Below are 25,460 nucleotides of genomic sequence, written 5' to 3'. Positions count from 1 at the left end.
AAGGCTGGATTGTAAGTATGCAGAGATATATATTGCTGCACGCCACCCCAACCTCCAAGCCGTGCGAGATTCTCTCTCTCTCTCTCTCTCTCTCTCCCTCCCCCTCCCCCTCCCCTCCCCCTCCCCCTCTCCCTCTCTTTCTCCCTCTCTCTTTCTCTCTCTGGTTTCCCAGCTTCCTACTTTGCTTCTACCTCAGATCACTCAACTCTCTGTACTCAACTCTGGTTTTGTCTTTCTAACTACGAGCTTGGGGAGGGCCACCACTCATTTTCCATCTCTTGTTCTCTTAATGGCCCATCACCCAGGCTATCACTAGGGCTGGGTGATATATCAACATATCACCCCAAACCAGTTTGAAGTCCATATCATGATATCAGTTTCATGAGTTCTGACTTGGAAATATATCGTGAATCATGGTCTTTGTGGATGGGTGAGTGCTATGCAAAAATCACAATGTAGGAAAAACCATGAAGCCAGTCAATGCCTCTCCATTGCTCCATCCTTATTTCAGACATTGTGATATACTGATACATCACAATGTCTAGCTGATGATATATCACAATGTTGAAAACCTGGTATCATCCAGCCCTATCTATCACCTCACCACACAGCTAGCCTGGCTTTTATTTAAACACTTGCTGGATCCATGGGTTACATTGGTCTTGGCATATAGCCTATTCCCCACTCCCCAACTCACAAAAATACTTTTGTTTCCCAGAGAAGAAAGGACAAGAATGACCAAAGAACAGCATGCTGAAGTTGCTGTGGCTACCTACTGGTGACCATGTGAAATATAGTGTAATGACAGCCTTACAATTTTATTATATAGTAAGATAAATCTATAACTGGGAATTAATTTTCCACTAACCCTATTCATAAACCACTACTGTGCTGAACCTGCTCAAATCTGAAGGAGCATTTTGTTTCAGTTGTCTACTCTAATACAGTGCCCCCAGTTGCCATTCCATGGAGCCAGTGCAGGAGGATACCATGGTCAATGGTATTGAAAGCTGCAGAGATATTAACCAATAGGATCAAGATTGCACTCTCCTTAACCCGTTCTCTGTAAAGGTCATCCATCAGAGCAACCAATGCCAGCTCAGTCCCATGGCCAGGCCTGGACATAGATTGGAATGGATCTAAACAATCCATGCCATCTAAAAATGCTTGCAGCTGCTCCACCACAGCTGTCTCCGCCACCTTCTCCAAGAAGAGGGTATTTGCGACTGGAAATATTTATTCCAGTCCAAGGAGCTCAAGCCTGGTTTCTTTAGAAGAACACCGAGCACCGCAGTAGACACCACCCCCTCATGCGATGAACCATGCTGTGGACCCAACCAGTCAACTTGCCTCTCTGGTAGATTTAATAAGCCAGGAGGGACAGGGGTCAAGAGGGCACTGAGTCAGGCTTACAGCTGCAATAATGATCCCTGAATATCTATGACAGGCATGTCTTGCTGTTTTTGGCCTACCTTCCCCAGTATTTCAGTGGGTACGTTTTCTGAATTCTCACTGAGTTGTAGATTTATTACCACATTCATCTATAATTTGTACATATAATCCTATATACACTCTCTGCGGTTGTTTGTTGATTAGCAGCTGCACTACCTTGTCAGGATTGTGAAACGTGATGCACCCTACTGCTGCCATGGTGTGCCTGTTCGCTCACAATGTTATTTTACCTGAATATAACAGTTTACAAGCTTCCTTCACAGTCATTGATGGAGAAAGTCACACAGCCTCCACAATGCCAGACAGAAAATGAAAATAGGTTTTAGTGGAGTCCACAAATATTTCCCTACTGAAAACTGCAGCCTTGAACAGGGACTTGGTTCTGCTGTACTATTTTTCACGAGCTCACAGTCTGAACCTCTCCAATTAGCAAAAGCTGGGAAGTGAGGATCCTTGTAGAACAAATGCAATTTTTAGGCCATCCCAGAGTGTAGTCTGAAGGCATGAGGCTGCCACCTTGTTGAAGCCAAGCAGATCTGGGTCTGGTCCATGCCTCCTAGAAACCACATGCACATCACCTTAGTAGGATATAAATAATACAATAAAGGTGGGGACCTATTGTTTACTTCTTCTTCTAAACAGGGAGAAGACAGTTGGGACCAATCTCTGAGCACCCCCTGAGCCCACCCATCACTCTGTGGAAGATACCACCATTGTTTGGTATTCTGATAATGAATGAGTCCCCCCCTCCCAGCTCCCTATCAAGCCTTAGCTGCCTGCCCGGAAATTGTGCAGGAGAAAGAGAGAAGGCAAAAAAGAAGGAAATGCCAGCAACTCTTCCCATTTTGGCTCCCACCAGGGGCGTCTTGCCCATAGAGGCAAGTGGCGCAGGGCACCAGGGTGCCATGTTCTGGAGGGCACCAGGGAAGAGGTGGAGGCTGGACCAGCATCACCTACCAGCATCAGCTTGCTGCCCTCGCCCACCTCCACCATGCCACGCTGAAGCAGCGCCATGCCTGGAGCCTCCACCTGCCATGGCCACCACAGCACGGGCGCCAGGGAAGAGGAGGAGCCTGGGCATGGCATCAGTTTGCTGCCCTCGCCTGCCTCGCTGAAGCAGCGCTGCGTCTGGAGCCTCTGCCTCTTCCCCGCTGGAGGAGCTGCCCTCACTGCCACTGCCTGCCTCCTCCAGCCCCGCAAAACTGCTGGCAGTGCCATAAAAAGGTCGTAAAAAGGTCGGCAACTCTGGGAAACGGGGAGGGGGGCGCCAGAGACATCTTTGCACCACACCGCTGGATGTACATTAGATGGCCCTGGCTCCCACCAAAAAGAGAAAAAGGGGGTTGTCAGAAGGATTTGCAGGAAGCTAGGCCTAGAACACGCAATCGAAGAGCAGACAAGCGGAAGTCTGTTCTGGCAACAGAAGGACCAAGAGCCCAGGAAGAAGGCTGGGGACAGGCAGAGAGGGAACCTAGGAGCAGGGAAGGCCAGCGCTCAGGAAGGAACCCCTTTGCTCATCTTGACTGTAGGAGAAGCTCCAAAAGCGGCCTTTGCAATTGCAGAGAAGGACAAGTTGTTGCCCACCAGGAGCCACACTCCCAGCCCTGCAAATGGCAAAGGTGGCAGGTAGGCTGGCTGGCGGACCAGCCCTTTTGTGCTTCTCCAGCAGGACAGCTCTGTGCCCTGTTGACCTTCCTGCCAGGTGAGTCCAAGGCAGTTCAGCTCCGGGACCTTCGAGGGCTAGGGCAAGGGCTGAAAAGGTTTTCAGCAAATCCAAGAAAACTTATTTTAGTTTAGATTTGTTAAAAAATAAGATGAAAAAGGGTGTGTTCTTTGTAATTTTGCAAAATATACTCGTTAACCGCATGAAAGGTACTCCTTGGTGTTAATTTTTTCATTTAACTCCCTAGTTTTCAAATGACTGAAGATTTTGACAGATTTTTCTGAGCACTTGGGGTCAAAAGAAAGTAATTTAAAACAACTGTTGGTGAGACAGATAGAGCCAGACAGAGGATGATGACAGGGGGGTGTCTTGCAACGCCCCGCCCCCAATCCTGCATATGTCCATGGCACTGTCCACTCTGGCCCGCAGTGGTTCTCCAGGGTTTATTTTTTTAAAATAATATTTATTAAGGTTTTCAAGGTTACAGATAAAACAGAAAAACACCAATTTAAACAAAAAACAAAACAGTGTATCACAATAGAAAAAAAGAATACCATACAAATAAAAAAAGAAAAAAAAGATCAAGAAAAAAGGAAAAACAAAAGCAAAAAACACATCAAACCTTCACATAATATATCTTTCATTTGCTTGTTTCCTTGACCTCCTCCCACCTCCCTTTTTTGTATTCTAATTCAGTTAAATATTTCAGCAAATCCTTTCCCTCTTTATTTTATCCTTATAATCTATCTTAATACACTATAATTTTACATTCTCTTCTTTTACCAATTAACAATCCATTTTTGCTTTTTCTTTTTAAATCTTATTTCTCCTTAAAATTAATATATCTATTTGAACTTAAACTCTTAAAACATTTCCACTAGGGTCATAGAAATTTCATTCCACGATTTTTCTCTCCCTCATTAAATTTTTACAAAATTTCCAAATATAAACTTTAAATTCCCAAACTTCTTCCACCGTCTCCTCTCCCTGGTCTTGGCCTCTGCCGTCCCTTCTGTCAACTCCAACAGTCCATCAACCTGGAGATGTTATATCTGAGGCTCTTAACTCTTCTTCATGTCCCTTCTGCTGATCTTGTTCATAATCTTTAGTGCTAAAAAGCAGATCTCGGGGGAGCTCCATCCCAACAATGCCTTTATTCCTTCTTAACAGGACAGCCAGATTTCCATAGTTAAAGCTAGGATCCATAAAGCATTCCAAATCTTGTTTCAAAGTTACTCCAAAGCCAAAGGCCCCAAAAGCTCCAATCTCCTCCTGACCCAAATCCATATCCCAAAAGTCAATTGATCCCTGCATTGGGTAATCTCTCCAACTTTCCTTTTCCAGACCAGGCCAGGCTCCAATCTTCAAGATCTGGCTTTTTCTAGTTTCAATCATAAAGGGCCTCAATTTGTAATCCTCAATTTGCATCTGTAAGGTTAAGGCTCCCCCTTGTATTACTTTAAGTTCGACCACAGCAACTTTCTCCTTCTCCTTTTCAACGATTTGTTCAGTCATGCTAGATTCCTGTGCCGGATCCTTGACAACTTCTGTGTTAATTCCCACTTTTGATCCCAAGATGTCAATTTTAATAGCCATAGCATCTATCTGTTTATGAAGCTTTTCCAGCAAATAGTTTGTCTTATAAAATGCAGACACTAAATCTTCCCTAACTGACATTCTTGGGATGTTCAAGGTCAAGCTCTGGTTTCTCCTTATCTTACAGCTGGATGCCTCCGCTCCACTCTTGTAACAGTTTCAACAACTCAGTCCTTTCCAACACAGTTCCAAAGGTGAAAAATAGTATCAATCTTCAGTTACTTTTTCTTCTTTTAAAACACAGAAGCGGACAACGGAAGCAGTATCTTTCTCTTGTAGCTATCTGTCAAATATGTACTGTTCACCGTCAATTGACTTTTTCTTTTTCTTTTTCCTTTTTGCAACCCGTTTCCCGGTTCAGAGACGTGGTAATTTAATTTTCCACTCTCTCCTGCAGGCACGCTTGGTCAAAATTTACCCCCTCTTCCCCTGCTTCCAAGGGGGGTTTAATAGTTTCAATCAATGGAAGTTTGATCCTTTACATGAAGCTTTCCAAAACCTTAGCTTACGAATACTTTTGCTTCAGTCTATTTACAAAAAGGGGAGGCGGACTTCCTGTTTTGAGCCTTCCCCATTCGATGCCGAATTAAGGTATTTAGAAATCCAATTTTTCCGTTCTACTCACGGGTTGTTGTTTAAAATCCAATTGTCCACAGGAAAAACTCAGCGCTCTCCGACAGCAGCAATGCAGTTTCACTCCGTGAAAGAAGCGGTCGATTCAAAGCACCACGCCACTCACCCCACGTCGCTCCGGATTCCCGATACCGGGTCTCCCCGCGAGTAAGGGGGGCGCAAAAGGTGCCAGCCGAATGGTTCTCCAGGGTTTAAGACCAGGAGCATTTTCCAGCCCTGACTGGAGAAATCTGGGACCAGACCGGGGACTTTCTGCATGCTGGATTCAGAGCTACTACTACCCCCTAGACGTGCATTGGCTTTGGTGAAGAGGAACTCACGCGAGGGCCCCTTTGCTGCTCATGGCCTTTGACTGGCTGAGGCTGGCTGAGGGTAGGAGAGCATGGAGTGTGACTCGCTTCCCCCAGCCACAGACCTGGAATGCTGGGGGAGGGCTTGGCTGAGGGAAGTTAGGGGGCTGGGAGGGAAAACGGAGGGAGGCCCCAGCTGCATCCCTTTCTCTCCTCCACGTCACCCCCAGCAAGAGTCTCTACCGAATATTCTCAGCCTTCCTCCTCTGCTAGTCCCAACTAATGTAGCCTCATCCCAACAAATCCTGGGAACTGTTTACCCCCCCAGGGCTATAATTCCCAACATCCATAACAAACTACAGTTCCCATGATCCTTGGGTGCGGGCTGAAGCCATGGACTTTAAATCTGCTTTAGATGTAGGGTCTGGGCCTGAAAGAGGCTTGAAAGGCAGCCTGCTTTGGACCAGCAGCTCCCATCGTGCCTAGCCAGCGTGGCCAACGGCCAGGCATGATGGGAGTTGTAGTCCAAACCCTTCCAACGGGCCGCAGTTTCCTGTCCTCGGGAGCTCAGGCCCTGAGTGTTTCCATGACCCTCTCGCACAACTAGCAGATGATGCTCGTTTGCACCCTTGGCAGTTGGTCAGATCCAAGGGCCGCCGACTGAATCCTTTGCCCCTGTCTCCTCAAGCGATGCGTGAGAGTTCTGGAGCGCAGCGTTGGGTTCCGATGGAAGAGCGGGATGGGGACCTCCAAGTTCCATGGTGGAGCGAGGGTAGAAGCAGCCCACGGGAACCGGGGAATTGGGTGTGTGTGGCTAACGAAGCAGTGCCGGGCTAGGCGTTATTTTCTCTGCAGAGCTATAAGAGCACCCTGATATTCCCCACCAAAATCCAGGAAAGAGTGAAAACTCAAAGTAAGTGCAGACTCTCGTCCTCTTGTGTAGAATAAGTGCTTCATAATTGCATGTATGATCAAACAAGGGTAAACTCCATTTCTGGCAGCCAATTTAGCTGTTCATGGATGGCTCCCCACGGTATGCAGCTGGAGTGAGTTGCTAGAGTGCTTTATTACGCACTGTTTGGGGATAGGGTTGTTTTTTCTTTAACTGCCTTGCGGGTGTTTAGAGGAGGGCGGAGGGATGAAATAAACTTTATTTATTTCTAAGTTTGTCTCCAGTGTTTTACTTTTGAAGAGAGAGAAAGAGCAGTGTGTAAACAGATGTGTTGCACCAGTGAGTGGAAAGCCTTGTGTCCGTAAACCTGCACTGATGAAACACATCTGACCAGTTGCCTCGGGTTACCGGGAAGATCAATCTAGTGAGAGGTGTCTTCACCAGGACTAGCCCAGTCCCCCCCCCCCCGAAGTAGAGGTGTGCTGTGACTGCCCTGTAGCTCGACTGCCCCATAGCTAAATCTCTCCTCCTTTCTCGGAGTTAGGCTGAACCCTTTGCCTTTCTTAACCCTCGAGCCGACGCCCCATATAGTATCCTCGCCCAGTCCTCCTCCTCCCCTCCCCCCTCCCCGCAAGTGATTTTCACTGTGGTGGACAAAAAAAGGACGGCGTCGGACAGAGGCTAGAAGATCCGGGGTGGGGGGTGCTGTGTGTGTGGCGAGATGGCGAGCAGAGGAGAGCGGCTGGCTGCCTCTCGCCGGATCTGTGTTCTGCTCAGTATCAGTGCAGGGCTCAATCTCCTCTGAAATCTGCGCCTCTTCCAAATCCCTTAAGTAGATTGTTATCAGATTATCCTTCCCTCGCCCCGCCGCCTTTAATCAAGCCGAGCTCGGGGAGGTTTTGCTCGGAGGGCTCCGTGGGCTTCCGCAACACCCCCTAAGGAACGCCGGGAGAAGCCTGTGGCCGTCCTCATCTGCCTGAACTGGGACTAGTGGGGATACGCGAGCAGCCTCCTGCCCGGAGGAGACCCGAGGTGCTCGGTTGGAGATGCTGCTGGAGAAACCTCGCGTTTAGCGCGGGCCAGAGAGCCTAATGGAGGAGACTCAGTGCGGGTGGCCCTCGGAGAAGCCAGGCCATCAGAAAACCAATCAAATGGGACGAAGGAAGCGAAGGGGAGCGACGCCTGGACCCTCGACGGGTTTCTTGCCCTGAGACATAAATCCCATTTAGGTCGTCGGGACTTTATTTGCAAACGTGTTGGAATTGGGCCTGAAAAGACCATTCGTTTTGATATAGAGAGGAAGGTGAGGCAAGAGCTGCCATCCCTCCTTCCTTGTCACGCGGGAGACCACAATTCGGCTGAAGTTCTGTAGCACGGTGCAAACCGGTTGAGCCCCGCTGTTTTCCAAGGGGCGTAAATCCGCAGGAACGGCGCCTCGCGGTTAGGCTGCGGACAGAAGTCTTATCTCTGCACGCCGCGTAATTGCACCTACATCAGGGAACCAACCGGGAGGCAAAAAGCAGGAGGAGGAGGACTCCCCCACCTGCCGCGCAAACCGGAGCAGAATCAGTCGACACGCAGAGCTGGTCCTGAGCAGCGGACTGCAGTCAATTTATTTCAGCCTCCCACCTACGCCTGTGGCTGGCGTGTCAGCCTGCCTGGACCACTCTGCTGCGGTAAGGTTAATGTAAAACCTGTAGAGCAGCCACACGGTGGAGCCTCCTTCCTCCAGGCGCTTTTCGCTGTTTCTGCTCTCGCCGTCGGAGTCGGCGGCATTAGAGGCACTTGGGAACTCCGGCGGCCCGAGAGCAAGGAGGAGGAGGCGTGTTGGCGGGCGGGGGGGGGGGGGCGGGGAGGGCGCTTTCTCCATTACTCTGCGCTGATAGAATCAGCCTTGATCCGGCAGTCTGGGATGTAATCCTCTTCTCTGGTAATTAAAAAACAAACAAAAACAAAGCAGCATTACAAGGAAAACGGTGTGCAGGAAAATGTAATCAATTCTGTAGAAGCTTAACCATCTGTTAAAGGTTAAATCCATGCGTGGAGTCTGATGTTAGGATAGGGAGGATTTGGCTTTCGATGTGTTTGAGGGCTCTTTAATCTACCCCGGAGATGCTGCTGTAGCAAACAGGGGCGGGAAGAGAGGGGATTCCTGCCATCCCCGCGCGGAATGAACTTTCTTTCTCTGGGAAGAGATCGGAGCTGAGACACCCGGAGAGAGCAGGGTCCTCCCCTCCAGCGACAGCAAGCGAGACCAGCTTCGGCGCCAACTAGGGTTGCTGCTCTTCAGGACCCACAAATTCTCCGCCACAGCCAATTTGTTTCATCGGGGGACTTCTACGCTATCCTCGCTTTGCTGATAATACACCGCGCCACGCTGGGAAGGTACCTGACCTTTTCTCGCATGGAAATGATTGCAGCCTCCTGGGTATAAGAATTAAAACACACACTCTCTCTCTTTCTCTCTCTCCCCTCCCCACGTCGCTTCCGCCGGCTACGAAAGGGTTAACCATTCCGCCCGTCCTCGTCGCAGCCGCTCGGGCTCGGGCTCGACGGCGCTGTCCACCAATGCGGTGCTGAAATGGCAGGCGGGTCCTCCCTTGCCGGCTCCCCCTGCCAGCCGAAAGTAGTTGGAAGTCCAAGTCCATTGATGATGAAGACGCACAAGGGCGGGAGCGGAGGCTGCAGCTGCGGCGGCGCCAGTGCTCTGCCGCGTCCGCGCTGAGCCCACCGATGCCTTCTCCCGATGGAGGCGGCGGGACTCCCCGCTGGGTGAGGGGTTCAGGGGGCCCCCGGCTCGGCCCGAGGCTGGCAGGCTGCGCTGGGAGTTGCGCGAGGCTGGAGCTGTTGCTCCTGCTAACTTCTTGCTTGGCTCTGGCTCTGGCTCCGGCGCCAGCAGCGAGCCAGCTGCACTACTCGGTGCCCGAGGAACTGGAGCACGGAGCCTTCGTGGCTAACATCGCCGAGGATCTGGGGCTGGATGTGTCTAAGCTGTCGGCCAGGCGGTTTCGCATTGTGTCCCGGGCGGGCAGCAAGCAGCACTTGGAGGTGAACCTGGAGAACGGGATCCTCTTTGTCAACGAGAAGATCGATCGCGAGGAAGTGTGCGAGGCCAGCGGGGCCTGCCTCTTGCACCTGCAGCTGGTCATCGAGAGCCCGCTGGAGCTGTACCGCGTCGAGGTGGAGGTGCTGGACATCAACGACAACGCGCCCAGCTTCCCCTGGCAAGAGTATGTGCTGGAGGTGACGGAGTCGGCGCTGCCCGGGGCCCGCTTCCCCCTGGAGAGCGCGCAGGACCCGGACGTGGGCACCAACTCCCTGCGCACTTACCGGCTCAGCCCCAACGGTTTCTTCTCGCTGGAGGTGCAGACCCGCAGCGATGGCAGCAAGTTCGCCGAGCTGGTGCTGGAGAGAAGCCTGGATCGCGAGCAGCAGCGCAGCCACCGGGTCTTGCTGACAGCTTTGGATGGCGGCATCCCCGAGCGCTCCGGCACGGCTCGGGTCGTGGTCACGGTGCTGGACGCCAACGACAACGTGCCCGTCTTCGATCAATCCTCCTACACGGTGAGTCTTCCGGAAGACGCGCCCAAGGGGACTCTGGTCATCAGGCTGAACGCCACCGACTTGGACGAGGGCACCAACGGCGAGGTGGAGTACTCGTTCAGCGGGCACGCTCCGCCGAGGGTCCGAGAGCTCTTCAGTGTGGAGCCCCGCAGCGGGCAGGTGCGCCTGAAGGGTCAGCTGGACTATGAGCGAGCCAACCTGCACGAGCTCTACGTGCAGGCCAAGGACCGCGGCCCCTCCGCCGTCGCGGTCCATTGCCGGGTCTTGGTGCATCTCGTGGATGTCAACGACAACGCGCCGGAGGTGACCCTCACCTCGGTCTCCACGCCCGTCCTGGAGGACGCGCCTCCTGGCACCGTCATCGCCGTGATCAGCGTGCTGGACAGAGACTCCGGGGACAACGGCAAGGTGAGCTGCGAGATCCCGCCGGACGTGCCCTTCCAGCTGCAGTCCTCCTTCCACAACTACTACACCCTGGTGACCACCGACCCCCTGGACCGCGAGGCTGTGCCTGAGTACAACATCAGCATCACGGCTCGAGATCGGGGCAGCCCAGCGCTGGCCACCAGGAAGACGCTGACCGTCCATGTGTCGGACATCAACGACAACGCGCCGCGCTTCCTGCAGCCCTCCTACAGCGTCTACGTGATGGAGAACAACGCGCCCGGGGCGTCCATTTGCTCGGTCAGCGCCCTGGACCCGGACTGCAAGCAGAACTCCTACCTGTCCTACTCCATAGCCGACGGGCAGATCCAGGGCATGCCCGTGGCCACCTACGTCTCCATCAATTCCGACAGCGGGCATATGTACGCGCTGCGCTCGCTGGACTATGAGCAGATCCGCAACTTCCAGATCCAAGTGCTGGCCCAGGACGCCGGCTTCCCCCCGCTCAGCAGCAATGTCACCGTCCACGTCTTCGTGCTGGACCAGAACGACAACGCGCCGGTCATCGTAGCGCCCGTGCCCCGCAACGGCTCGCTGGCCGTGGAGGTGGTGCCCCGCTCGGCAGACCCGGGCTACCTGGTGGGGAAGGTGTCCGCCGTCGACGCGGACGCCGGCCAGAACTCGCGGCTCTCCTACCAGATTGTGCAGGCGACGGACAGCAGCCTCTTCAGCGTGGCCTTGTACACCGGCGAGATCCGCACCATCCGCGCCTTCCTGGAGAAGGACGCGCCCAGGCACCGCCTTCTGGTGCAGGTGCGCGACAACGGGCAGCCGCCGCTCTCGGCCTCGGTGTCGCTGCTCCTCTCCGTGGTGGACAGCGTGCCCGAGGTGCTGTCGGACTTCAGCGAGTTCCCGCTGGGGCCCGAGTCCGCCTCTTCCACGCTAACCCTCTACCTGATCGTGTCCCTGGGCTCCGTATCCTTCACCTTCCTGGTAGCCATCGTCATCCTCACGGCCGTCAAGTGCCACAAGGACCGGCTCACCCTCCAGGACTACGGCTGCTCGCTCCCGCCTTGCGGAGGCGGTGGAGGCGGCGGCAGCTGCTGCTCCTGCGACCCCTCGGGGCCCCCGACGGACATCTTCAAGAACTCCAACCACATCCACAACTCCCAGGTCCCCTCGGGCAACAAAGGGGCCACCAACTGCGGGGAGGGCGCGGCCGTGGGGGGCCCTCCTGGCTATTGCTACAAGGTCTGCCTCACCCCGGAGTCGGCCAAGAGCGACTTCATGTTCCTGAAGCCCTACAGCCCGGCCGCTCCCAGGAACAACGAGAAAGTCCCGGACAACTTGCCCCCAGCTCAGGGAAAGACGCCCCGCTTGGCCAATAATTCTCTGCAGTCCTCCAGCCAGGTAACCTCTGGGGAGGGAGGGGGAAGCTGTGCCAAAAAGTGTCCGGAAAGTCCCTCGAAAATGATTAGGCAACTCTACGCCCCCTCCCCCGCCGCCCGCCCCAGTCTTCAAAAAAATAAATCCGCGCAGGGCGAAATCTTTTCATTCCTGAGCAACTTTTTAAAGATAATTACCCGGCCCTTTGATCAAGTGGCAGCGTCGACATTAGTAACCATCAGACAGCAAAAAATTCTCCACCAGGCTTCTTGCCGTTTTAGTTAATTATTTTGAAAACGTCAGGCTCGTTTTAAATTAGTGGGACGAGCGGAAAGCGCTCAGAAGTGATACTCGAGCGCCCATTAAGGCTGAGACGAGGAGCGCGCCGAGGAATCTGGGACCGGCTCTGTCGAAAGAGATGACAGCTCCCCTCGCCTGACGGCCCCGCGGCTCGTCTCGCTGCTGCTGCCTGCCTGTCTCTGCCCCCCTCTCCCTGGCTGCCTCCCACTCGAGGTCTCTCTCCCAGCCCGCGGGAAAGGCGCGAGGTTGGCGTGGGGGTCCCTGGCTCACCGTAAAGGCAAGGGGTCAACCACCCCTCCTTCCCTCCCTCCCTCGGGCTGAGAGGAGAGAATCAGGTAGAGGCGAGCAACCAGCCTCCACTCACTTACTTGGGGGGAAGTCACACTGAATTCCCTGGGGTTTTCTTCGGAATAAGCGTGCACAAGCTCTCCCCTTCCCCCCTCCTCTCTTTCTTACGCACCCACGCTCGACACACACATCACATTCTATATCAGAGAAGAGAAGGGCTGCAGAGACGGGCCCAGGACATCGCAGTGATTGAACGGTGGCCATGTGGCAAATGCACCGCGCCTACAACTCCCCATAAGGGGCTCTAGCTTATTCTTTCTTCTGTCAGGGGAGCAATCCACCAGGAGGCTTTCCTGCTCAAACCTCCTTGAAATAAATGACCAGGTCCCATTCTTTTCAATGGGTGTGAGCAGGAGAATCTCCCCGTGCGTAGTGCCCCAGAATGAGCGCCCCCTCGCTCGATCCCTGTGGGGAAAGGAAGGGGTTAAGGCGGCACTCTGCTGCTGCTGCTGCTGCTGCAGAAGCAGCGTTGGGCTTGACAGATCTTTCTGCCTGGGAAGGACCAGCCCTGCCTGGTGTTGTGTTTGGCTCCTTCAGAGGCGCCTCCTTACCTTTGCCACGATCCCATTTGCTGAGGACCCCTCCGCCCTCCTGGCACCTCTTGAAATTGATGCTGAGCTCCTGTCGGTGGCAGGCGAGCGGAGGGAGGTGGAGGCGCTTTGTGGGGGGAGACGAACGCCTTGCTGTGATGCTCAAAGAGAGGATCACTGGGCTGGTGTAAAAAAGGAACAGAAAGGCTGGCTGCTGCGGGGAGGGGGGGGGGGAATAAAAAACCCTTGACAGATAGAAAGAGATTTTTATGTCAACATTTGTTAAGCATATAAATGAATAACGTCTAATTTTTTCCGATGAAATACTATTTCAATAACGCGATTACCCAGGATGGACGAGGATGAAAAGCATAATCCACTTACAAACATTTGAAAACCACTTTTAACCATACAGCCCTTTTTAAACGAGCACAAGTCATTCTGCAGACAGGTCGTCTTCCTTTTTCACATTTTCGCTTGGATCGTTGGACACAGTTGTCTAATATGTTAATGCGATTTTCCTCTAGTCAGTTACAAACTCCCCCTAGTGACTTGATGTACGGAGCTGATTTCCACACCTCTCCGCCTCGGGCGGACCAAGGAGAGAGCAGCAAGGCCACAAAAGCTACCTCGCTACGGGGAGGGAGGCGGCTGGCGCTGCGGGGGAGGGTGAGGGTGATAAACCTCTCACCGGAAGGATCCAACAGCAAGACAGAGACAGACAGAGAGACAAGCAGGCCGTGGTCTCTCAGAAGAGATGGCATGAAAACGTATTGGGAGCATCTCCGGGGATATTTAGGGCATGAAGGATTGCATTCATTCATTCATTCCTCTTGAGTTAAAGGTTGGCATTTTACAGAGGAGGAAGAGGCCCACGCAGCAGGATCTCCCAGCAAGAGGCCTGGGGGACTTGCCCTTCCCCGTTTCTCAACCTGCTGACTCCCTTGCAGGGCACATGAGTAGCGCAGGTGGGCTAGAAGCGCCCTCGAGGCCGGGCCTTTGCGCTTCAGAGAGGGCAGGCGATCTGGGAAGGTTCCGAGGCCGGGCCACCATTCTCCAAAGCCCCCTCGCGGAAAAGAGGCGACAGGGCTGAATCCCCCCGCAGGACTCATTTCCAGGAGGGAGGACCATGGAGCTTGGCCCCCGAAGTCGCCCCTGCCTGCCTCGCCCTCCCCTCCCCGCTCTTTCCCAAGCCAGGCGCCTCCTGGTTCACCTCCTCCCGGGGCGGAGTGCCCCTGACCCGCTTGGCGAGGCCTCTCCATCCATCCAGGGTGGCACATTGGCAGGCAGGGAGAGAGGGAGGTTTCCTCCTCCCGCACCCAGTACGTGACCCCCATGCTAACGAGGCAGGCGTATTAAGTCAAAGCGCATAACAATAGGACAATAATTGGGGATTTTCAAAGTAAGCCGAAGCGAGCGGCGCTTCCATTTCACAATCCAGCGAGTCTGACACCGAGATTAAAAAAACCCACTTCGGCAAAAGCCAAGTCGGAGCGCGCCCGAGAAAACGCAGAATACCAATGAGGGGGCCTCTTGGGAAGGAGCTCGGGGCTCTCTGGCTCGGGGGGGCCTCGTCGCCCCGCTGTGGGAAGGAGCGCAGCCCCGGCGGAGGGGCTCTAAGCGGCGCCTCCCGGAAAGGGTCTTCCGCAACAGATCTCAGGCATGGCAGAAACCCCCAAGAAGAGGCGCGGGGGGGGGGGGCGGGAGACGCGGCTTCCCTTCCTTTCCCTTCGGGCGAGAAAAGACCCCCTCGACCAAATCTTTCTGATAAGCAGTGTCTGACTGAGAGGAGCCCAAGGAAGTCAGGTTCTGCTATGTGACATGCAAGCTGAGGGCCCCATTTTTTTAAAATCTCTGCGTTTGAAAAGAGGAAAGAAGTACCCAAAGGAGCACTAGCTCTGAAAGTAGCTTTCACTTGTAGGCCGGCTGGTCCTTCCATGCAAGCACATCGCTTGATTCCTCGACTTTGCATTACTTAACACTTGAATGATCGCAGCCGAGTTTGCTGAACAGACACCGTGGTGTCCGTGGTCCTGTAAGGTGTTACAAAAGTCCTTTCTGTGGCTCAGGGATGAGTCAGGTTCTCACCTACAGCAAATCATGACTTCCTGCTGCAGGCAAGAGGGGATGAATTTGCATGCAGGTACCAACCTAGCAGCTCGAAAGCACGTCAAAGTGCAAGTAGATAAATAGGTACCGCTCCGGTGGGAAGGTAAGCGGCGTTTCCAGAAGCGGCTTAGTCATGCTGGCCACATGACCTGGAAGCTGTATGCCGACTCCCTCGGCCAATAAAGCAAGATGAGTGCTGCAACCCCAGAGTTGGCCATGACTGGATCTAATGGTCAGGGGTCCCTTTACCTTTACCTTAACAACCCAGGGCCTTGTACAACTTTGTAGAATTCCCTGACTGGGACTCATGGAAATCAGGCCCCTGCTTCCAAACCAGGTGCTGTCTGGTTCACGGCCCTGAAAATGACAGTGGCTTTTGGAAGAGCAGAGGGCAGCCCAGCCTCCTTCCTTTCTGACCAAGGGACACTTCCCTCCTGCCACACCATATAGCCTGACATGCCCCCTGCTGTTCCTTCACTGCCATTCTCTTTCTTCCAGTTATCCTCTTAGTCCCAAGCATCCTTCTGCAACTCTCTGCTCCCTGCCATGAACCCCCCATTCCCACACGCCACTGACTACCCACTAAATTGTCACACCTGACCAAGCAAGTTTCCGAATCCTGCCAGTCCAAGCACCAAGATGTTCACATCCCCTCCACTGATGGCTCCAACATGGTTGCTACCACTGCCACCACTTGCCAATGCTGGCAAATATCAAAGCCCTTGCTCTTCTTTGTATAATGCTTTATCTGTTCTGTTCTTCTCATAGCCCCACTGCATTATTTTAGAGGGAATTATGCAGGATTAGCCATGTGTATGGGAAGTAGCTGCCATTATGAATTTGCATCTTTGCTCTATTAAAGTCATGGCTTCTTGGTGCTGAAAGTAGTTAAATAATTTGCCTGAAGTGTGTATGGAAGACCCTGAGGGGGCCTAATTAGGCCTCTGTGCCTTATGTTTTATGACCCTGCTGTAAAACACTGCTAGCTGCTATGCCTATTGAAAAACACAAAAGGCTGGCAGAACAGCATCCTATGGTCAAGTGTAATGAAGGCAGATATTCTACTCAACATCCGCTTTTTCTCATTTGCAGGTGAAACAACCCAATACAGACTGGTTGCCATCTAAGCAATCAACATTGAAGAGGTACTGGGATTGGTCTGGGTCATTTAGTCATAAAGCAATGGCTATGGAACATGTTATGTGTTCTTACCCTAATCTTGGATAACTCTGTTTATTTGCTCCTCTTTTTTAGTTCACAGAGCCTAGAGGATGTAGGGGGAGTTCGTCGAGGAATCCAGAAAGAACATGACAGGTTGCGCACTTTGGTCACTCCAGTCTCTGGTGAGTTTTGATCCTTGGATTCCCAGAATAGTGAATTAAGAGCTGTTGGTATACGTCCATCAAATGTTTAACTCCCATACTCCTTTGGAGTGCTCAGTTCTTGCCATATTTACATATATTTTGTTTTACCAGTTGAACTAATCTATGGTGTGTAGATTTGTAGGGGTGGGTGGTTCAGTCCCAGCCCTTCAAGATTTTATTTTGCTGTCTTAGACACTTCATATGGAAGCTCAGATATGCTATTGGGAACTGGATGGAGCATATCTCATGAATGGGACTACAGTATGTTTGATGTGCTGTGATCCCCCTGAGATTTTCTTTCTGTCAATAGATAACATCTTCCCTTTTCACAGAGCTCCAGAAGGCACCTGGTGCCTCAAACAGCATCTGGACACCTCGGTATGCTCCTGTGTACTCACAGCACATGTCCCCTCTGGATTACCAGCACAACGTGTATATTCCGGGGACCCCTACTATGCCTGCCAATAAGGGTGGGCCTCTGTTTCTGGATCAGGAAGCCAAAAACAGCTTCTCTACTTTTGGAAAGAGGAAGAAAATGACCACATATTGTGATATACATGACAACATGGTTATTAACAATAACTTGAAATAATGCTTGCTCTTGGTCAGTAGTGGGCGCAGAAGAGGACAGGGTGCTGTCCGTGGTGCTGGTGAAGCAAGGCTGAGATTTCTGGACTTTGTCACTTGCACTGTTCTGCCTAGTAAAGTGGCTGAGAAGTCTTCTGTGCAAGCTGCCTTCCCTGAAAGCTTGATGATCTGTGAAAGACTGTGATGCTATGTCACCAACAGCAATTGTAATTTGTGATTAAACTGAAATAAGTGCCACTGGACAGCGAGTGGTTAGTAGCTTTTGACATGAGAGAATTGATGAAAAGGAAACTAAAAGAACGTAGATTCTTCCTGTTTCATTTGTCAGGTCTGGTGAGGGCTCTAAGCAGGAAACAGCACATGGTACTTTGATGTTAAGTGAAAAACTTGTCTTCTGTTGTAGAACAGGAATGTCTCAGGCGGTGGCAGGGGGAAGGGTATAGAGCAGGGATGGGACACCTGTGGCCCTCCAGATGTTGTTGGATTGCAACTACCATAATCCCTGGCCATTGGTCATGCTACCTGAGGTTAATGGAGACCAACAACATTGGTGGAGGGCACAGGTCTCCTCCTCCTGTTTTAGAGAATGTGTGTCTACAAGTCAAAAGAGCCATGCCCCGCACACTTCAACAGGTCTTTGTGCAAGAGCTCCATTTTGTAAAATGTGTAGTTTTCTTCTTCTTGGTATGTGTGAATATATCAGGTGCACTTTTGTGTGTTTCTCATCCTGTTAGCACATCAAAATAGCTGCAATGGAAAATCACAGAAACCCAAGAAAATGCTTGAGTTTAAAGTAATAGGGATTTATGCTCTCATCCAGAAGGAGGTTTTACTGCTCTAGAAAGTGTGAATAATTTCTTATTGGGAATGGGGGTAATGCCCAGCATGCAAAAACCAATCCAGCTGCAGTGTTTAGTATTTCACCGAAAGATAGCAAAATTAAGTGGTTTATTTTTTTGATCACACTCACTAGGATGTAAAGCAAAGCATGCCAGGTTTGGACAGGAAGTCTTTTCAACTGATATTAACCTTGTGGTTGGAAAGAATAGGGTTCTAAAAAGGTTTTGTTTTGTTTAGAACGAAGCTTACACATGACTGAGGTTTGGAACAGAGATGAAGCAAGAACCTTACTACTTGTATGTCCCTGCCCTGCAACTATCTTTCTTATTTCATCATGGGGGCTTTGGTAGGGGAAATAAGACACAAACTGGACAGCCAAGAGATTTGAGGGTCCAGCTCACTGGTTGGACGTAGGAGTGCATTTGCTTAAGGAGGGACCGTATTATCTTGTGAGTTTAATTCCCATGAACTGTCAAAAAGAACAGTGATCTGGGGAATCAGGGCAGTGTATACTTAATTGTGCACACAGACAATCCAAATTCTGCACTAAGGAAAGTGTGATCTGCACAAATTATGCACATTTTCATATATATTTTTTAATATTGTCGTGTTTACAGTTCTGCATACTATATTCTGGTCCTGCTTGTCACAGGGAGGGCAGGACTGTGCAGGGCACCGAAGCCCTCATCCCAGCTGCTGGAATTCTTCTCCAGCCACCCCTCTGGCTTCTGGTATTTCAACTGGCATTTCACATTTTCAACCATATCTTCATAATCATAAGGGCTGAAAACTTGCCTTTTCAAAAAAGAAAACCAAGCACCTCAGGAAGCCAAATTCTGCACCCAGTACTGCATTTAGCATTTCTCCCAAGCGGCCCCAGGATGTCATGCACATTCCCCACACACTTCTGAGTGTATCTTCAAAGCCATAAAGACTGGATCTTTTTAAAAATAATAATAAAAAAATAAAATAAAGGTGATTATTTCAGGATACCAAATTCTGTATCCAGTAATACATTCCACGCTTTTTTCCTGAGCTCTTGTGAAAACCAGGCATACACAGAGCTCTGCTAACACAATTTTTTTAATGGGGCAAAGCTGGCAAGAAGGCAATTCTGCAGCCCCTAAAAGGGGCTTCCTTGAAACTCCTAGCAGAATGGATGCATTTGTTCTCCCACAAGGGCCTTGCAATCTACCAGGCTTAGGGGGGGAAGGCTATGTTATCTTCCTTTCTGCTAGCAACTTATGTGGATGGATGTCAGTGCAATATCTGTGGGAGGAGGCAATTATGAATTTTCAAAGATGGCCAAGCTTTTACTGCTCTGCTTCACCAAGCATGGCTAATTTTAAAGGCAAAAGGGATCTTGAACACAAAGTCTTCACATTCTGAAATTGCATTGATAGAACATTGGGGTGGGAGTGCAGGAAGATGGTTCACTTGAAACAGAGGACCAATATCAGCATTTTCTTAAAGAGGCACGTCTGACCTACTGGCAGTCCTGCCCTCGGGTGTCTATCAGAAGAGGGAGCCCCCTTCATCATCATCCTAATGAAAATAATATTTTTTATTTATATCCCACCCATCTGGCTGGGTTGCCCCAGCCATTCTGAGCAGCTTCCAACACATATAAAACACCAAGCATTAATAGTAACAATCTGATCCAATTTAAAAAGTCGTAATAACTTTAAAATAAACAACTTATATCAAATAAAGCAATATTCAACAATCCATTAGAATCTATCAGTAAACAGTAAATTAAACTTCAGCAAATAATCACTACTACAGATAGTGTAACTGGTCATATTTTCCTCCTGTTGATTTGTCATATATGTTGCTTCCTCTTTAGCTGTGTGCACCTACAATTTGGGGTATGCACTGCGTTTTTCTCCACACATTTAACGATTTTAAGTTGCAGCTGAATTGGCTGTAGGCAAGTAAGGGTAGCTGGGGGGCCACGAAGCACCAGAGGGCTGTCTGCTAGTACACTATGTAGGATAACACTGGTACAGGATCCCACGGCATAGGTAGCTCAGACCACACAGAAGCCAACAGGGGATGGTGGAGGATGGAAGAGAAAAAGAGGTCAAGCACTAGCCTGAGTCTCTCTGTGCTTGCAGTGGCAAGCAGGATGGCCCTGCACTTGCTTTTCACTGGTACCGCAGCCTCTTTGTATGGCTAGTGGGGAATCAAAGGCAAGTGAAAAGGCCATGGGTAGAATTCTGCCCACTAGCTGCTGTCTGATCATGTTGTCAGTAGTTGCATACGAGTGCAATTCTGGGCTGTGGGGGAAACAGAAGGGAATCCCTAGGTTACCATCTTGCTCCAGGAATGTCCTAGATATGGGATATAAACCAGTAGAATGGCAGGCAGAATCTGAACTCAAGGCAGCCACGAGTCTTCAGCTCAAGATATTTGCTCTGTGTTTGTTAATGTGTGTTTGTAACAGGCACTTCAGATCTAGACATTTGTAACCCCACACTCATTTTTCTTAAGATTGGCCTGTGTGAGCAGTAAGTTCTTTGTTGAACAGTTCAGTCTGAGAGGCCCATTTAAGATAATGCACAGGTGGGAATAATCTTTCTCGAAAGATACATTTTTTCCTGTATGCATGGAAACTGTGTTGACAAGTCTGCCAGAATCACAGAAAGAAAAATTGCTAGTATTTTTTGTTTGAATTATAGCTTATTGCCTTTTGAACAATACATGCAGTGCATGAAGAATTCTTTTCAAACAAGTAAGAAGTTTATTACACAATGTTTGATTTATACCAATAAAATTGTTCTTTAATAGTCCAAAATGGAAACCTGCCTTTTTATTTTGCTACATCAGGACAATTTTGGGGGGTGGGGTGGCTTTGAGGTTATGGCTTGAGAGCCCCTGAGCTGCAGTTCAAACAAAGCATTCTACAGAAGTGCAGTTACTTGTTGCAATTACAGTCTCAAATGTGAGCAATATTAAACTACTTCATCTTGTAGTTTTCAGGGAAGAGGAAATTTACTCTTCTCCTGCAATCCCTGCTGGGCAACTTTATTGCAGAATGATGGACCTTGAATGCCTAGACTGCTTAACTTTCACTATGGGTGAAGCTATCTTTGTACATATCTGGGCCACTAAGATTTCTGCTAAGCATGGCTGTGGGTGGGAAAAATGTTTCCATCTACAGCCTGAGGGCCTTCTTACAAAAAGAGGAATCCTGAGTGAGTTTGGGCTTCATCCTCTGGCCTGACAAAGGAAATATTTCGAGAGATAAGCCCCCCCCCCAGCAGAGCCAGGTGTGGGGTAAATTGCACCCACCCTCACAAGAATTGTTTAAACACTTAGGGGTTTAGTTGGCTCCATCCCAGAATCCCTGGAAGAGGCAGCAATCTATTTCTATATTGTGTAGAAATAGAGTTACAGATTCTATATCAAATGAAATCAATGTTGGCAGCACTTTGAAGCACCCCACTGAGTCACACTGAGACTCCACACTTCCTTATGTAGTTTGCTTCAGAAACTCAGAGAATTATTTAGAGACTCAAGCCTGCCTGTGATCTGAGTGAGGGTGGCTAGGGTTTAGTACTGACCTTAGAGGCTGAATCTAGAGGGGCAACTGCCAATATAGTTGGAGCCAGTTTCATTGCAGGCAATTTCCACTTGATGTGGCTTCAGTTTTTGTTGAGGTGAACTCCCCTAGCCTTTGTATTTCCCAAGATGAAACCTACAAGGCTTCCTTCATCATGCAACTGGGACATCATGGACACAACATGGACCCTTCTGGTCATCTCCATCACAGGTCCTTGAGGGCTCGTTTGTCCCATTGGAACCTGATGTATGATCCACTCACCTGTGGATATGCTTGGCCAAAGAGATATGGAGTACAGTATTAACAGTTAAAACTTTAGCCACTTTAGCACTAATCCATGTTTTCAAATTCCAGTACAAATAAGATGGCTTTAGAAGGCTCATACTCAGGCTTCGGTAAATATCCAGAGAAGGGATATGCTTAAGGAGCCCTTGAGGTGATGAATGAAATCAAAGAAGCATCTAAAAAGGGAGACATTGTAGCTACGGGCAACTTCAACTACCCTCACATAGACTGGCTACATATGTGTTCCAGTCATGACAAAGAGAAAAAAATTCTAGGCACCCTAAATGCTAGAACAGTTGTTGTTGGAACTGACTAGCAGTGGTGTCCAAACTTTTTTCAAAGAGGGCCAGATTTGATGAAGTGAAGGGCCGTGAGGGCCAACCAAAATGCCGACCAAAGTTGTTGACCGACCTTTTTTTAGGTCTGAAGTTCTTGACCTTTTTATGATTTTGCCCCAGAGTTCTTGAGCTTTTTTTTAGGGTTGAAGTTGTTGAGTTTTTTTTTAAGATTGAAGCCCCCGAAACGGACTTTGGACATGCCTGAAGTAGAGAGATGGTGACCCTGGACTTAATATGGAGTGGTGCCCAGGACCTAGTGAAAGAGGTAAGTGTTGTTGAGTTAATTGGAAGCAGTGACCATAGTCATATTAAATTAAATATGCATGTAAGTGGCCAATTGGCAAGAAAATTCCAACATGGTCACATTTGCTTTCAAAAGAGGGAACTTCCCTCAAATGAGTAGATTGGTATAAAGGAAGCTGAAAAGCCAATAGGGTGAAATCACTTCAAAATGCTGGGGAGTTGTTTAAAAACACAATATTAGCAACTCATCTGGAATGTAGACTACAGATCAGGAAAGGTACTATGAGGGCCAAGAGGACACCAGCATGGTTAACAACAGAGTCAAATAAGCTCCCATCAGAAATGTGAAATCTTGTCCAAATGGAAGAACAAAAATAAATACACACTTTGGCAAAAAATAATAATGTAAACAGTCAGCAAGGGATGCTTTAAAAAGAATTTGAGGAACACATTGCTGAAAACATTAAGACCAACAACAATAAGTTCTTAACCGATCTCAGTGATCACGGGTAGGAGGAGGAGTTACGCTAAGACTAGACCATGTCATTACAGAGGGGGCAGGTTTAGTCGCTATCTGAGGACTATTCCTGCCTCCGGGTCTGGTCCTGACCGGATGGATACTAGAATCAGCAAGGGATACCCACATGACCTGAAGGTGCTGCTGTGCAATGCCAGGTCAATGATTCATAAGACCACTGCCATCCATGACTTGATCATGGATGGAGGACTTGACCTGGCATGTGTAACAGAGACTTGGTTGGATGAAGCAGATGGGCCTGTCCTTGCCGCTGCTTGTCCACCAGGTTTCTCTTACGCACAGCAACCCAGGTCATGTGGGCGGGGAGGGGGGGTTGCAGTGATTTTTAGGAAGTCATTAGTTTGCACCAGGCGTCCTATTGGGAAGACCCAGTTCTCTGAGTGCATGTTCTGGAAGTTGGGCAATAGGGGCAGTACAGGATTCCTTTTGGTGTACTCACCTCCCCGCTGCACCAAGGATTCCCTGCCCGAGCTGCTTCAGGTCGTGGTGGATGTTCTCCTGGAGACACCCAGCTTGGTTGTCCTAGGGGATTTTAACATCCATGCCGACACGACCTTACAAGGGGCCGCTCGGGACTTCGTGGAAAGCATGGCCTCCATGGGGCTGTCCCTGAATAAGTCTGGCCCAACCCATAGCCGCGGACATGCCTTGGACCTGGTGTTTACCTCTATGGATGTTGGTGATCTGACACTAACTAAAAGCGAAACGAAAGAAGTGCCGTGGTCAGATCACTTCCTGGTGCAACTGGACTTCTCTGCGACCCATCCCCTCTGCAGGGAGGTGGGACCAATTCGGATGGTCCGCCCCCGCCACTTAATGGATCCAAATGGTTTCCAGAGAGTGGTAGGGGATGCTTTATCCCATGTTGATGGCCTTTCAGCTGATTCCCTGGTGGCCCGCTGGAATGTGGAGTTAACCAGGGCTGTTGACTGTTTGGCTCCGAAGCGCCCTCTCCAATTGCATGGAGCCCGGACAGCCCCGTGGTTTTCCACGGATCTGAGGGCAATGAAACAATCGTTGAGACGGCTAGAGCGCCGGTGGCGGATAACTCATTCCGAATCTGACCGGACACAGGTTAGAGCTCAACGTCGAGCCTACCAAGTGGCGATAGCGACGGTGAAGAAGAATTTCTTCACCGCCTCTATTGCATCTGCAGAAAACAGCAGCAGGAGACTTTTTCAGGTGGTTCACAATTTAGCGGAACCACCTGCAACATCGGGGCCCAGTACGGGCCACATGTTCTCCTGCAATGATTTTGCAAAGTTTTTTGCAGATAAAATCGCTCAGATTCGGGAAGAAGTAGACTCCACCGTGGGAGCAGGACCGGGGCGGGAGAGTGCTAGAGTTCTGTCTGGTCAAGTTGAGTGGGATCAATTCCAATCTGTTACCTCCGAGGATGTGGACAGGCTGCTTGGACGAGTGAAACCAACCACCTGTCTCCTGGATCCTTGCCCATCCTGGCTTATAAAAGCTAGCCGGGAAGGACTGGGCGATGGGCTTTGTGGGGTGGTGAATGATTCCCTCCGTGAGGGAGCCTTCCCAGACCCGCTGAAAGAGGCAGTTATTAAACCACTTCTTAAAAAACCATCTTTAGATGCGACCACGATGGCCAACTATCGCCCAGTCTCAAATCTTCCATTCTTGGGCAAGGTGATTGAGCGAGCGGTTGCCGAACAACTCCAGGCACGCCTGGAAGAAGCGGACCATTTGGATCCCTTCCAGTCGGGATTCAGGCCTCATCATGGGACTGAAACTGCCTTGGTCGCACTGGTTGATGATCTCCGGCGGGCTAGGGACAAAGGTGAGAGCTGTTTCCTAGTTCTGCTGGATCTCTCAGCGGCGTTTGATACCATTGACCATAACATTCTTCTGGACCGTCTTGAGGGGCTGGGAGCTGGGGGCACTGTCATACAGTGGTTCCGCTCCTTCCTCCTGGGCCGTGTTCAGAAAGTGGTGGTGGGGGATGAGTGTTCACTTGTGGGGTGCCTCAGGGTTCTGTCCTCTCCCCCATGCTTTTCAACATTTACATGCAGCTGCTGGGAGAGATCATCAGGAGGTTTGGGCTGGGTGTTCATCAGTATGCGGATGATACCCAGCTCTACCTCTCTTTTAAATCAGAACCAGTGAGGGCGGTGAAGGTCCTGTGTGAGTGTCTGGAGGCGGTTGGAGGATGGATGGCAGTTAACAGATTGAGGTTGAATCCTGACAAGACAGAAGTACTGTTTTTGGGGGACAGGAGGCAGGCAGGTGTGGAGGATTCCCTGGTCCTGAATGGGGTAACTGTGCCCCTGAAGGACCAGGTGCGCAGCCTGGGAGTCATTTTGGACTCATAGCTGTCCATGGAGGCACAGGTTAAATCTGTGTCCAGGGCAGCTGTTTACCAGCTCCATCTGGTACGCAGGCTGAGACCCTATCTGCCTGCGGACTGCCTCACCAGAGTGGTGCATGCTCTGGTTATCTCCCGCTTGGACTACTGCAATGCACTCTACGTGGGGCTACCTTTGAAGGTGACTCGGAAACTACAACTAATCCAGAATGCGGCAGCTAGACTG

At 50.4% G+C, this 25,460-nt stretch overlaps 1 protein-coding gene across 1 annotated transcript; it reads left to right on the top strand.

Annotated features, from left to right (window-relative positions):
- The first annotated feature begins 8,452 nt into the window (after window positions 1-8,452).
- LOC309347808 (protocadherin-10-like) lies at window positions 8,453-20,900 on the top strand. Its single transcript, XM_081872641.1, has 4 exons — window positions 8,453-11,884; window positions 16,240-16,292; window positions 16,402-16,490; window positions 16,844-20,900. Exons 1-4 carry the CDS (start codon window positions 9,260-9,262, stop codon window positions 17,101-17,103), a joined length of 3,027 nt encoding a protein of 1,008 aa, XP_081728767.1. The 5' UTR covers window positions 8,453-9,259; the 3' UTR covers window positions 17,104-20,900.
- Window positions 20,901-25,460: the final 4,560 nt, after the last annotated feature.

This window comes from Podarcis erhardii (genome assembly GCF_964252035.2).
Source record: "Podarcis erhardii genome assembly, chromosome: 8".
In the NCBI taxonomy this organism is placed as follows: domain Eukaryota; kingdom Metazoa; phylum Chordata; class Lepidosauria; order Squamata; family Lacertidae; genus Podarcis; species Podarcis erhardii.
The sequence above is the reverse complement of the archived record's forward strand: the minus strand, read 5'-3'. Positions and strand labels throughout refer to the sequence as shown.

What these genes read in the sequence shown, in the direction of transcription:
- LOC309347808 (XM_081872641.1), top strand. Translation starts at nt 9,260, where the DNA reads ATGCCTTCTCCCGATGGAGGCGGCGGGACTCCCCGCTGGGTGAGGGGT. An exon ending in AAGCAATCAACATTGAAGAG is followed by an intron (nt 16,293 to 16,401) that starts GTACTGGGATTG and finishes CCTCTTTTTTAG; the next exon opens with TTCACAGAGCCTAGAGGATG. An exon ending in TTTGGTCACTCCAGTCTCTG is followed by an intron (nt 16,491 to 16,843) that starts GTGAGTTTTGAT and finishes CCCTTTTCACAG; the next exon opens with AGCTCCAGAAGGCACCTGGT.